The sequence below is a fragment of the Aspergillus nidulans genome, chromosome II, assembly GCF_000011425.1.
Source record: "Aspergillus nidulans FGSC A4 chromosome II".
Lineage (NCBI taxonomy): Eukaryota > Fungi > Ascomycota > Eurotiomycetes > Eurotiales > Aspergillaceae > Aspergillus > Aspergillus nidulans.
Window position 1 is genome coordinate 3,486,204 of NC_066258.1, and position 13,428 is coordinate 3,499,631.

Consider the following 13,428-nt stretch of genomic DNA (forward strand, 5'->3'; position numbering starts at 1 on the left):
GCTCTCATCGGGCTCGAACTATCCAGCTACTCAATCTGGCTTGGTTCTGGAATACGGCCGCCAAAGCGGAGCAGCAGACCGGAGTTGCGGAGACTGAGAGGTGGAAGATGGTACGAGCGTCTTCCACGCCTGCTCCAACGCTGAGCCCGCAATTCTGTTTCAACGAACGGCTACTGAGAGGTATATCTCCGCCATCATCCCAGCCTACCTACCATACAGCTAGCGAGCAGGCTAACCCTGCATGACAACAGACTTTCTGAGCCTCTCCCGCTCCACAATCGATGACTCTATAACCCAAAATCTCAATGCCTTGGTAACGCCCGCCCGTGCCGGGTTTGATCCCTCCTCCACCGCGATCCGGCAGACAGACTCAAAAGCCACGCGAACAATAGAGCCCGCCGCATGTCAAGACTTCAAGGATAAAGTTCTGTTTCCGTCATGGCAGACTCGCTCAGATGTGCTCACCTACTGCGCCGGTGTTGCGACGAGCCCTGACCCGGATGACCCGGATTTGTTACTGCGGCAGACAGAGTCTGCGAGGGACCGCGAGCGGGTTGTGGATGAGAGGTTAGATCCTTATTCTGCGAGGTTCTTTCCGAGGGAAGCGCGGACGGAGAGTTTGGCGAATTTGGTGAGGAATCAGAGGACTGTAGAGGAGATTATTCGGGCTAGGACGTGGGGGCTTGTTTTGGAGAGATGTGGTGCTGATTCGGGAACTCCTTTGGAATGGGAGGAGGCGCTCAATCGGTGGCGGGAAATGAAACAGCGGTGATTCAGAAACTTCTTGGATTCTGTTCAGTACAAAGCATGTTGATGGTTTATCATTGAAAAGCGTGGTTTTTCATCTCAATTCTGTATCTAATGATGTATATATAAGATTATCTGAGCTACAGTTCATTCACCATACGGTTGTATAATTCCGACATCAAGTCACAAGTTAACTTGTGCGATGGTAAAAACCTTCATGGGCCTGACAAGATCATTAGATGGTTTGATGCTTAGGCGAAGTTGGTTAACATTGCCTAGGGATGCCTGCGGCCAGTTCTGCACGGCGCATAACGTTTGATAACGGAGCCATAAACAGCCTCTCGCATATCAGAGCTGCAAGCCTGGTTTGGATTGATATGCTTTTAGCGCCACTTGTAGCTGCAGAGCATAGGTTGTTCGATAGTGGTGTACAGACTTTCCCAACTCGGGGATAGCAAGCGGTTAGATGACTGACGTCGGCTTTGTGCTATCAAGAATGCTTTCCAAGTGTTTGATTCGCTGTTAGCTTTTCGGTTATTGTATTATTTTGGTATGGGCCTTGCTCATCTGTGCTCTTCCAAGTCAGGAATAACCGCAGCCGGGACGAAGAGCGTCCTCGAGCTTGCAACTATGATGCTGACTATGCATCCACTCCGTGAAAAACAGTATATGAGTACACCCATCGCGCTAACCTCCAGCTGGCTGAGGGGATATTCTAGCCAGTGTTCTGCATAGAGCGATGGACGATTGGAGTTGACCCTGGCGATTTGATGATGGCCCCGTTCTGCAGAAGATGGAGAAAACGGTGTAACCCAGGCGTTGAGAAGACAGGCTATTTATGTGCATATCAAATTATCGGTAGGTGGTTGTTGAGATGTGCATTTCACCCGACTAAGCATCCTGTTATGCGTAGAGCCCGCCCCTGCTAGGCTGCTGCAACACGGGCTCAGGGGAATCTCGACATTCCCAATAGTTTTCAAGCTAAGGTGTAATTGAAGAAGGCGAAACTGTACTATCAAAGCTCCTTTGTGATAATCATCTCGCTGGGTTGTTACTGGCGTCGTCCGGGGGGTTGCACTCGATTGGATGATCGTTTCGACGGATCGTCCTCGAGAACGCGTCAGAGATTCCGAGGAGCATGAGAGACAACCGCATTGGGCGTCTAGCAGGTGACTTGAAGAAGCAGCATGGGTCTAGGCTGTCGAGCGCAGTGAATGGACATTGTAGGCGGGATCGTTGACTGCTGGCGCTGAGGTCGAGCTTATCGCCTGATTGCTGCTCCGGGCCAGCTCCTCGTTTCCGCTTTTCGTCCCCCGCGCACATCGAGCCTCTCTCCTCGCTCACCTCCAAAACTCCGCCGACAGGTCTGCAACGCCCACCATGCCGCAGCAATTGAGCTCGAAAGATGCCTCCTTGTTCCGACAGGTGGTCCGACACTACGAGAACAAGCAGTACAAAAAGGGTGAGTCGTTGCCAATGCCATGCCGAGTTTACCACGCTGGTCGTCGATGTTTCATGCGGGCGGACGTAAAAGGGCTGACTGTCATACTTTGCTTTTCTCGAGGGAATTACAGGCATCAAAACAGCCGATCAGGTTCTCCGGAAAAACCCAAACCATGGCGATACGTTAGCGATGAAGGCTCTGATCATGAGCAATCAAGGTGAACAGCAGGAGGCCTTCGCCTTGGCCAAGGAAGCTCTTAAGAATGACATGAAGTCGCATATCTGCTGGCACGTGTACGGCTTGCTCTATCGCGCGGAGAAGAATTACGAGGAGGCTATTAAGGCATACCGGTTTGCTTTGCGGATCGAACCGGACTCCCAGCCCATTCAGCGCGATCTCGCCCTCCTCCAGATGCAGATGCGGGACTACCAGGGCTACATACAGAGTAGAAGCACTATGCTGCAGGCTCGACCCGGCTTCCGACAAAACTGGACCGCTCTCGCTATCGCACACCACCTCTCCGGCGACCTAGAGGAGGCTGAAAAGGTGCTGACGACATATGAGGAGACGCTGAAGACCCCACCACCTCTGTCAGATATGGAACATTCCGAGGCGACACTGTACAAAAACATGATTATTGCGGAGTCAGGAAATATCCAGAAGGCGTTGGAACACCTCGAGTCTGTAGGACACCGCTGCTCAGATGTGCTCGCTGTGATGGAGATGAAGGCGGACTACCTTCTACGCCTGGACAAGAAGGAAGAAGCCGCTGCAGCCTACACTGCTCTTCTGGAACGCAACTCGGAGAACTCTCTCTACTACGATGGCTTGATTAAGGCCAAGGGTATCTCCAGCGACGACCACAAAGCCCTCAAGGCCTTGTATGACTCCTGGGCGGAGAAGTACCCCCGCGGTGATGCGCCTCGCAGAATTCCCTTGGACTTCCTTGAAGGCGATGATTTTAAGCAGGCTGCCGATGCCTATCTGCAGCGCATGCTCAAGAAAGGCGTGCCATCGCTCTTTGCGAACATTAAGCTTTTGTACACCAACTCTAGCAAGCGTGACACAGTACAAGAGTTGGTCGAAGGTTACGTCTCAAACCCCCCAGCGAACGGTGCGGCTGACGGTTCCGAAAACACCGAATTCCTCTCCTCCGCATATTACTTCCTCGCACAGCACTACAATTATCACCTTAGCCGCGATCTATCCAAGGCTCTCCAGAACGTTGACAAGGCCCTTGAATTGTCCCCCAAGGCGGTAGAGTACCAGATGACCAAGGCTAGGATATGGAAGCATTATGGCAACCTTGAGAAGGCAGCAGAGGAGATGGAGAACGCCAGAAAGATGGATGAGAAGGATCGTCACATCAACTCCAAGGCCGCCAAATACCAGCTTCGCAACAACAACAACGACAAGGCGCTTGACAAAATGAGCAAGTTTACGCGCAATGAGACCGTTGGCGGTGCCCTTGGCGACCTCCATGAAATGCAATGTGTGTGGTATCTGACGGAAGATGGCGAGGCTTACCTGCGGCAGAAGAAGCTCGGGCTCGCCCTCAAGCGTTTTCACGCCGTCTACAATATCTTTGACGTGTGGCATGAGGACCAGTTTGATTTCCACAGTTTCTCTCTGCGGAAGGGTATGATTCGAGCCTACGTTGACATGGTTCGCTGGGAGGATCGTCTGCGCGAACATCCTTTCTACACCCGAGCTGCGCTTTCCGCGATCAAGGCCTATATACTTCTCCATGACCAACCGGATCTAGCTCATGGGCCTCTTCCTGAGATTAACGGTGCTGATGGGGACGATGCTGAGCGCAAGAAGGCTCTGAAAAAGGCTAAGAAGGAGCAGCAGCGGCTCGAGAAACTCGAGCAAGAGAAACGGGAGGCTGCTAGAAAGGCTGCCGCTAACCCCAAGAGCCTAGACGGAGAGGTCAAGAAAGAGGACCCCGACCCCCTCGGCAACAAGCTTGCGCAGACACAAGAACCGCTAAAGGAAGCACTAAAATTCCTCACACCCTTGCTGGAGCACTCTCCCAAGAATATCGAGGCTCAATGCCTTGGGTTCGAGGTACACCTTCGAAGGGGTATGTTTCAAGAGTTCCGCAAAATGCGCGTGTACATAAGACTGACTACTCTTCTAGGCAAATATGCACTTGCGCTCAAGTGTCTCGCAGCGGCCCATTCTATCGATGCGTCCAACCCTACTCTTCACGTCCAGCTACTTCAATTCCGCCAAGCTTTGAACAAGCTATACGAGCCTCTTCCGCCTCAGGTCGCGGAAGTTGTCGACTCGGAATTCGAGGCTCTCCTGCCGAAGGCGCAGAACCTCGAGGAGTGGAACAAATCCTTCCTCTCGGCACACAAGGACAGTATCCCACACAAGTATGCTTACCTTACCTGCCAACAGCTCCTGAAACCCGAGTCCAAGTCGGAAAATGAGAAGGAGCTCGCTGCTACCCTGGATGCAGGCATTATGTCACTTGAGACAGCCCTTGCTGGTCTAGACCTACTAGGCGAGTGGGGAAGCGACAAGGCCGCAAAGACTGCTTATGCTGAAAAGGCTAGCAGCAAGTGGCCGGAGTCGACCGCCTTCCGAGTTAATTGAATGTCGACACTGCTTGCTTCTGTCTCTGTTGGTGTCTGAATATGGTTCTTGGTCTTATTGGTTTCATTGTGCGCACTTAGCGAAGCCTATAGAACCAAAATGAGATGTCTACTTCAGCCGAATTGTCAAGATGAATGGAAAGACCATGTATGAGTATTTATGGCTACTTGAGTGGGGGTACGTTGCTTGGAGTATATACTAGGTACGGAGTATAGCCAAAAATCCAACAAGGGAATCGAGATTTGCAACATTATTATTTACTTTGCTTTCTTGCGAAGTCTCCATAGTCGATCGATCAGCTACCAGTTAAAGTGTCGCAGCTGTCCCATGAACGCCCCCTGTGTGATTTCGAGCAGGCGAGCAGGCAGAGCCAGCCTAGCCCGAGTGCTGACGTCATCATGATGGTTTGTTTGGCAGACTATTGCATTACCATAGGAGCTCCAGGAACTTGACTTATGTACCGTAGTATGATAGTATCCCGTCTTCTGAGCGCACTGTCCAGGACCTAGACCAAAGCCAGCCTGTGTGATGGGTTCACTGATACCTTGTCCCAGCCTCCTGCGCCTCTTAGACGCTGGGGCTCCCTTGCACGCATTCGAGACTTTGTTAGCGTTCAGCGCACCGATCAAAAAATAGAGCAGGTTTATCGCATCTCTTAACTGGTTTAGTGACTTTTGAGACATGTGAATCCAGGGTTGAGAGTCATGGCGGCGCGCGATGACAGAGTTCAGTGGGTTGATTCTGTCAGGTAGAGATGCTGATCTTGTTGGATGATCTCATGCTGGAGTCCCAGACTTCCAGTTTATACTTCGCGATCTTCGATGGTGCTTTCCTCAACGGCGTTACACAACCAACGACAGTGTGACGTCAAAGCGATATTGGCAGTCGTGGAGTAGTATGGGCAAGTGCACTGGTGGCTTGGATACATATAGCGTTCCCCTTCCTTAACTCAGTCCTCTCCCTTACTGACTTTTTGACTTTTGACTTGAATCTTTCTACATTCCACGACACAACCAGTGATACCCCCAGATACCCAGATACCCCTTGACTCTCTAGTTTGTTTGTTTTCATACCAGTCTCGCGGTTTCGGCGCCCCCTTCAATTCATACTTTGAAGGCGATAATCGATAATCAATACGACACGATACTCTTAGACTCAATCACTCCCTCTCCTTGCTTGCTATTCATAGCTTGATCTCGTTCACCATGCCTTCTCGCGCGGTCAATAAGCCGGTCGACCCAAAGCAGAGGGACAAGGACATCAACAACAAGCTGCAGCTGTTCGGTATCTACCACGCTTTCAAGAATGGAAAACTTCCAACCGTACGTCACAGTTCATATCATCACTCATTGTCGCCTATTAACTGGATTTCACACACAGAACAAGCAATGCGATGTCGCTATCAACTCTGCCCTGGCTCACAAGGCGCTCACAAACCCATCGAAGGAATTGTCGGAGGAGGGTCGGGCTCTCGTTCAGGACCTCCGAATCATCATTGAAGAGGCCAAGAAACTTATCCTTAGCAAGAACGACGGCCAGTTGCTTCAGGAGTTCATCTACGACGCCCAGCACATCTCTACAGAGGACGTGCAGAAGCCCAATGTTGCCGGCAATGACACTGCTGAGCAGGATGCCGCTAGAGCACGAGAAGGACTAAAGACTCTTGGAACCCTTATGATCACCAATGGAGAGTTCCGCAAGCTCCGTAAGTAGAACATGTTCTATACTCAACCCTCTATACACTAACATTTCTTACAGTTAACGACGCGATGATCATCGCCCGTGATATTGCCGGGGACGCTTCCCAGAAGGCTGCCGATAGTGTTCGCCCGGCGGAGCATGAACTTTCCCAGGTCGATCAGCCTGCCGAGGACAATGTTTGGCATGAGAAACCGGATCTTTCCGGCCAGAAGGAACAGCTGAAGTCTCGCTTCAGCAAGAACAAGGACAAGGCTGTAAGTGCCATTGTTCGCAGCATACCTTAACATCACTAACGTCTGCAAAGCAACAAGAGGCATCCGATGTTGCCAACACTGGTGCCCAGGCTGCTACTGGTCCAAGCGGTGACTCTGTCGACCCTTATTCTGGAGTTAATGCTTCACTCCAACACGCCCAATCCAAGGTCCCTGAGGACCAGAAAGCGGAGGCCAACAAACGAAGCCAGGAATACAAGGATAGGACTAAGAACTATCTCTCTGGAAAGTTCCCTCAAGAGCGTCGAGACCAGACCATTTATCGCTTGAAGAAGATGATTTTGGAAATCCAGGGCCACCGGGACTGTAAGTTAATCAGCCTTATACACTATGAGCACCGCTAATGCATAAAAGACCAGCAAGCAATTGAGACTTTGCTTGACCTTGCGGAAAAGTACGGTGGCCATGGAAGGCACATTGCTCAGCAGGGAACTGGCAGTGTTCAGGGAACCCGAGGCCAGAGCAAAGTCCAAACCATGGAGAAGAACCTCAGGGTATGCTGGTCATAAAACAGACTTCGGGACAAGGGACTAACTCGTAGCAGACTTTAATCGAACGATTCGCCAACAGCACGTCTATGGATGATTTCTTTGACTCTCTGGAAAACATTTACCGCGATGCGGACAAGGACCCCGAGCTCAAGGGATGGTTCAAGAACACAAACCAGTTTATCCGGTAAGACTTGGTGCAGTTTTGATCTGAAGGATATTGGTTCTAACATCGTCTTATAGCAAAACTCTCCAGCAGCAGGGTTATATTCTTCAGGATGACTGGAACCGCCAGTATAATGACCTAGCTGAGCACGGTCGATTCCTACTTCGTGATCGATACAGGGACCACACCAACCGTGTGCTTGATGAGATCAAGTTCCTTGGTGATCAATTCAACCAGGACCGCCAAAATCGCGCGTTCGGTGACGCCGTCGAAAAATTGTTTATAGACCTTGGCCGCGATGAGAATGGGAACCCTAAGTTCAAGAAGCACCTCGTGAAGGATATCACCGACGTCATTCTTCCAGCAATCTTTGAGAACGTCCGCTATGTTCCTATCCCTCGTATTGAGGTGCAGGATGCCATGGCCGATGTTGTCATCGAAAACCTGGTGATTGAAAGCGACAATCTTATGCCGAATGTTGTTGAGTTCGGAAGTGACAATTACTACCGCTGGGGAAGGAAGAAGATTAGCAGCAAGAGAGACAACAAGATCATGATCTCTGTGTCTGGTATCCAAGCCGACCTGAGAGATGTTAGCTTCTACATCAACAAGAAGCAGGGCTTCCCCTCTATTACCGACACTGGTGTGATGGATATCTTCCTTGGAGGCGAGGGTTTCTCCTTCAAGATTGCCGCTTCTACTGCCCAGAAGCAGGATCGCCAGAATTTTGTCAAGCTCGACAAGGTTTCTGTCAAGCTCGATGACATTGACATCAAACTCAAGAAGTCTAAGCATAAGGTTCTATTCACTCTCTTCAAGCCCTTGCTCTTCCGCACTGTGCGTCCCGCACTTCAAAAGGCCCTTGAAAAGCAGGTTCGTGATGTTTTTGAAAAGGCCGATGCCTTTGCATATGACGTGCACCAAGAGGCCCAACGAGTGAAGGAACATGTCAAGGAGAATCCTCAAGACGCACCAAACATTTACAACCGCTACTTGAACTCTTTCCGTGCCAAATTGGAGGAGGGCAGACGCAAGGCCCAGGAGGCTTCCCAGCAAGCTGCCCAGCGCGACACCAAGGCGCAGACCACGACTACTCTGAAGGGCTCGCTGTTCCCGGACATCAAACTTCCTGGAGGCATTACCACCAAGGCTACCGAATACGAAGAACTTGCGCGTAAGGGCGAGCGCTGGGAGTCGCCCATCTTCAGCATTGGCTCCGCCTCGGAGTCGAGCGACATCCCGAAGCCGGAACAGATCACTCGTAAGCCTCACAACACTGCCGAAAGCAAGCTCCGGGACCGTCAATCCAACGGCGCTGCAACTGGTGGCGCAGCTGGCGGTCTCGCTGCTGCTCCTCGTGGCCCCGTCACCAACGGCGGCGCATTGGCTACCGGACGAGCCACGGACGGTGGCCCAGCAACCGCTGCCCCAACCCTAACCAACGGCAGCACCGCGGTGACCAACGGTCATGCGAAGCACTATGATTCTCTCTTAAGCAATGGTGCTGATGGCAAACTGGCTCAGGACATTTCCCAAATCTCAGGAACTGGATTCAACCCTCAAACCGCATAGATCTTTGAAATGCGACGGTGACAAGGACGAATTCTGTTTCCTATTGTTCTTTTGTAGCATGACAAACCTAATCCTCCAAATTGAATTCTCACCCACATTCTTTTGTATCATACGTGTCACGCAATCATGTCTTTGATTTTTTTTTACTACCCCATCCTAGGTAGCTAGGTAGTTCTTATCAAGTACGAGTTGTACTGTTAATTATCTCTTTTCTCGTGAAATTGGATTTGACAAATGCTTTTGTCTACGCTGAATCATCTATAAAATCTAGCCAATATCTTTTCTCCGTGATTAAATGAAGACTCTTTACATCTGATTGAAGTACTTCTCCCACCCCAAATCCTGCATCTTTACATTTTTCATATCCATGTTCTCCTTCCGAGCATCCTCGGCGTACTCCTCAACCTTCCGCTGGACATCCGGGTCAAACGCGCCAATGATCCGCGCTGCCAGGAGCGCAGCGTTGATGCTATTGTTGATACCGACCGTTGCAACGGGGACACCTATGATGACCACATCAGTATACTTTGTCTTCGACGGACAGAAAACGAGAAATGAAACTCGGCCATGGGTGATAGCAAATACATACCTCTAGGCATCTGCACAATACTGTACAAGCTATCCACTCCATCCAACGATGAGCCCTTAACTGGGACACCGATGACAGGGAGTGCCGTATGCGCTGCAGCCATACCAGGTAGATGCGCGGCGCCGCCAGCGGCAGCAATGATGACTTTGATACCCCGGGCCGCAGCGGAGGCAGAGTATTCTGCCATGAAGGTAGGCGTGCGGTGGGCGGATGTGATATCAACGGCAGGTTCAATGCCGAATTTATCCCGGAGCAACTTCAGACCAGGCACAAGGGTTTTGAGGTCACTGTCCGAGCCCATCATCACTGCGACCTGCGGGGGAGGCTTAGTAACGCCCGAGGGAGCGGGATTCGTTTTGATGTCTTGGCGCTGGGAGCGGATTTCGTCGACGACGTCAATGAGCGGTTGAATATATTCCTCGGCCTTGTGCATTGTCGATGCGGTGACGGTGACGTGGCCCATCTTGCGGCCCGGTTTGGCATCGCCCTTGCTGTAGAGGTGAATTGAAGCGTTGGGTATAGAGAGGGCGGCCTCGGCAGCTTTGAGGTGCGTATCCGGCGCGGAGCCACCGATTATGTTGAGCATGATCGAGGGTTGGCGGAGTTGCAGGCTCTCTGGGGGGATGGGCAGGTCGAGGATCGCGCGGAGATGGGCATCAAATTGGGAAAGGGCGGTGCCCTCGATGGTGTAGTGACCTGAGTTGTGTACGCGGGAAGCGAGTTCGCAGAGGAGCAGGCTGTTATCGTTCATGAGGAACATTTCGACGCCAAAGGCGCCCTTGCCTTCGAAGGTTGCGACGGCCTTGCGCGCGAGCTTCTGCGCGGCTTGGTTGATGTGTTCCGGAACGTTACGTGCGGGCGCATAGACGAGCTTGCAGATAGAGTCTTCTTGGACAGTTTCGACGGTGGGGTAGGAGAGAACGGCGTCTTTGGTTTTGATAACCATTACAGCGAGTTCCTGCGATCTATGTTAGGGTACATGAAATGATGCGCATGGAGGATGCGACCTTCTGGTAGTATGCCCACTTCTCTGCGTACAATGGGCGGCCTTTGAGGAACTCCAGCGCATCGGGGATATCGTCTTTCGAGTTGACACGGTAATTACCTTGATGGTAGTGTTAGCAACTGCTTTTTTTGGTTCAAAGTGAGGACTCACCGCGTCCATCGTAAGCCATGGTCTTTGACTTCAACATCAACGGGTATCCCAACTCTTCACCAGCCTTAGCCAATTGCTCCGGGGTGTTTTCCACAAGCTCACGATGCTCCGCCATGGGAATTCCATGTTTTGCAAGGTGCTCCTTCTGGTTGAACTTGTTTTGAATCGTGCGAATAGCCTGCCAACTCGGCTCAATTTGGACCTGCGACGCAATCTCCTCGAGGGCATAGGTGTCAACGTGCTCGATTTCCGCCGTGATGACGTCGCACTTTTTAGCCAATTCCCGAACGGCCTCGCGTTCCTTGAATGAGCCGGTGACATGGTCGTCGTGGGCACTGATCTGCTTGGCTGGGGAGTTCTCCGCATCGAGGATGTTGCATTGAATGTTGAGTCTGTTGGCAGATTCGACGAACATGCGGCCGAGCTGGCCGCCGCCAAGGACGCCGACTTTGCGTGAGTTCCACATCCTCAATAGCGGAGGTCTATGTTAAATGAGAGACGGGGAGGAGCAATCAAGTAGAGAACTAGAGATGAATCACCGATCACGAACTTCTGCCCCTCCGTGGCTCCGCAATCGGCCAAATGAGGAAAAATTGGCAAATCGTCTATCATCACGTGATACGCTGATAAGGTTACCGATGTACACCAATCAGCAGCCATAATTTGACGGGAAAGCAGTCAGTGCCCCACTATAGATAACACCAGGGCGTATTTGGTACGTACACATTCATTACAAGTACACGCCGCGATCGAGCGAAGCATCGCTTCCTGAAGCTCAAGTTGACTTCTGATCATCTCGGCCTGGCTCTGTGCCCAACAGCTCTGAGCGATAATGTCTTTAGGTCTGTCTACCTTCTTCTAGCTTTTTGTCCAAGTATAAGGCGCTTCTTCTCCCTCCTCGTCCCTGGCACAATTGGCTCGCGGACTAACATCATCCTTCGGCAGATGAAGAGACTTTGGAAATAGTCGCCAACGGCGGCTCGATGGATCTGTATGCTATTCAATGACTCAATATGGAGCTCATATCTCCTATGCACTGCTAACATACTTACTCAGTGATAAATGGCCAAGCATAGTAGAGCCTCTGCTCACGCGACTGGAATACGTATGCCGCCTAAGACCTCCCTTGGAGCATCACCACGTGGTAGCTAATATATGTTAGATCATCTACAATCTCTTCCCAATGCCAGAGATGCCTGCCGAGTCTTCATCCAATCTTCCGTATCAGCAGCAATACCTGAATCTGACAACCTCCTCCGCTTATGACCCGAACCCCGTCCCCTCCAGCAGCAACAAAGAGAACGCAGCTCCCTCAGACCTCCGGACAAACTCCCAACCTCCTCCGTCAGACCCCGGCACGCAATTGCCTTCGTCGACGGAGCGCATTCCAGACTCGCTCTCAGCGTCACAGGCTGCCTCCACATCTACAACTCTCCCCGCACCGCTCCTCCTCATCCTCCAATCCATCCAGTCAACTCTTAGATCTCTATTCTCGTCTAAACCACCACACACGATTCAGCGACTAGCGGAACTCATTCTTCGTCCAAATGCACATTACCGGACACTCCCAGCTTACATGCGAGCCCTTGACCGCGTTGTATCTGTCACCAGCACCGCCGACGTGTTTCCGTTCCCAATGCAAAGTGGTGCAGCTACAGCACAGCCTAATGGGACACTAAATGGCGCGCAGGCCACATTTAGCCTGTCTGACGACGCACTAGGCAGTGACGAGGCTCTGGGCGGTGCTCTTCTCACCCCGATACCTTGGCTGAATAATGCTTCCTCGCCGGAGCCTGAAGGGACGGGTATTAGTGAAGGTACAATAAGCCGTTGTATCTCCAAGTTCAGTCCACTAACCATAAGCCTCTCTTGTGCAGTATCCATAGTAACGACTTCTCCTACCCTCCAAAACCAACTCCTTTCACAGCCCGCCGACCTAACCCCGCAAGAACACGTTGGTATTGGGGGTAACGTACTCGAGGGGGAAACACCAGCTGAGCCCACTGAGGAAGTTCCTCACGCTCGAGGTCCCTCGGTTCTTGGAGTCGAAGATATGGGCTTACAGGACGGTAAAGGAGTCGAAATGACCCTTCAGGGTAAAGAGACCAAGGCAGATGCTCATTCGTCCACTGCAGAATCATCTACCCTTTCGGGATTTACTCAGGAATCAGTTGCTGGCGCCGGAACCACGGAGTCAGCCATTCAAGGTCAGAAGGATGAAGACGCCAAACCCGAAATTACCACTGCCACTGCAGATGGGGACGGCGATATCACTCTATCCGATGAGCCTCATATATCGCAGAAAGGCCAGGACGAGAAGAAATAATGGCAACCCATGCGCACCAAGCGGACTTGGTATGTCCCGGAGCCCAATAGCACGTCCTTCGGCCGCATTGAGGCGGAGATGGGCGGAGTTGACAATAAACTGCTCTCCGTAGTCGGATCTGCTACTACTCGACTTTGATGAATGAATGATGATCTGAACTTTATTATCCTATGTCTAACTGATATCTAGCATGGTCTTTAACTCTTGTACTTTCCGAACCGGCTTTGCCATCATTATATGATGCATCCTTTACCGCCCTGATGCCAACGTTTTAGCGTGAGCAGTGTACGAGCCGCAGAAACGTAATGAGGGCACTTTTTTCTTTTTCTTTTTTTTTTTTTTTTTCTTTCCCGGTACAGA

At 51.3% G+C, this 13,428-nt stretch overlaps 4 protein-coding genes across 4 annotated transcripts, besides 1 other annotated feature; 3 read left to right on the plus strand and 1 right to left on the minus strand.

Moving 5' to 3' along the window:
• Positions 1 to 13,428: part of a sequence feature (contig 1.61 483..865047(-1)) that runs on past both edges of the window.
• ANIA_03628 (peptide alpha-N-acetyltransferase complex A subunit NAT1) lies at positions 2,128 to 5,028 on the plus strand (the record flags this gene model as incomplete). Its single annotated transcript, XM_656140.2, has 3 exons — positions 2,128 to 2,209; positions 2,322 to 4,277; positions 4,335 to 5,028. 3 exons carry the CDS (start codon positions 2,128 to 2,130, stop codon positions 4,796 to 4,798), a joined length of 2,502 nt encoding a protein of 833 aa, XP_661232.1. The 3' UTR covers positions 4,799 to 5,028.
• Positions 5,792 to 9,316, plus strand: ANIA_03627 (uncharacterized protein). Its single transcript, XM_656139.2, has 7 exons — positions 5,792 to 6,120; positions 6,179 to 6,503; positions 6,557 to 6,753; positions 6,804 to 7,077; positions 7,126 to 7,265; positions 7,316 to 7,446; positions 7,503 to 9,316. The coding sequence occupies exons 1-7, from the start codon at positions 6,004 to 6,006 to the stop codon at positions 8,995 to 8,997; spliced, it is 2,679 nt and encodes an 892-aa protein (XP_661231.1). The 5' UTR covers positions 5,792 to 6,003; the 3' UTR covers positions 8,998 to 9,316.
• On the minus strand, positions 9,304 to 11,279 carry ANIA_03626 (phosphoribosylaminoimidazole carboxylase ADE2; the record flags this gene model as incomplete). The annotated part of the gene is made up of 4 exons (XM_656138.2): positions 10,743 to 11,279; positions 10,625 to 10,691; positions 9,587 to 10,551; positions 9,304 to 9,500 (listed from the first exon to the last, which is right to left on the minus strand). Exons 1-4 carry the CDS (start codon positions 11,206 to 11,208, stop codon positions 9,304 to 9,306), a joined length of 1,695 nt encoding a protein of 564 aa, XP_661230.2. The 5' UTR covers positions 11,209 to 11,279.
• ANIA_03625 (uncharacterized protein) lies at positions 11,926 to 13,223 on the plus strand (the record flags this gene model as incomplete). The annotated part of the gene is made up of 3 exons (XM_050611485.1): positions 11,926 to 12,559; positions 12,620 to 12,811; positions 12,878 to 13,223. 3 exons carry the CDS (start codon positions 11,926 to 11,928, stop codon positions 13,066 to 13,068), a joined length of 1,017 nt encoding a protein of 338 aa, XP_050467512.1. The 3' UTR covers positions 13,069 to 13,223.

Excerpts from the sequence above, each read along its gene's own strand:
- ANIA_03627 (XM_656139.2), top strand. The coding sequence starts at position 6,004 with ATGCCTTCTCGCGCGGTCAATAAGCCGGTCGACCCAAAGCAGAGGGAC. Across the intron at positions 6,121-6,178 it reads AGAATGGAAAACTTCCAACC|AACAAGCAATGCGATGTCGC; the intron begins GTACGTCACAGT and ends TTTCACACACAG. Across the intron at positions 7,447-7,502 it reads AACACAAACCAGTTTATCCG|CAAAACTCTCCAGCAGCAGG; the intron begins GTAAGACTTGGT and ends ATCGTCTTATAG.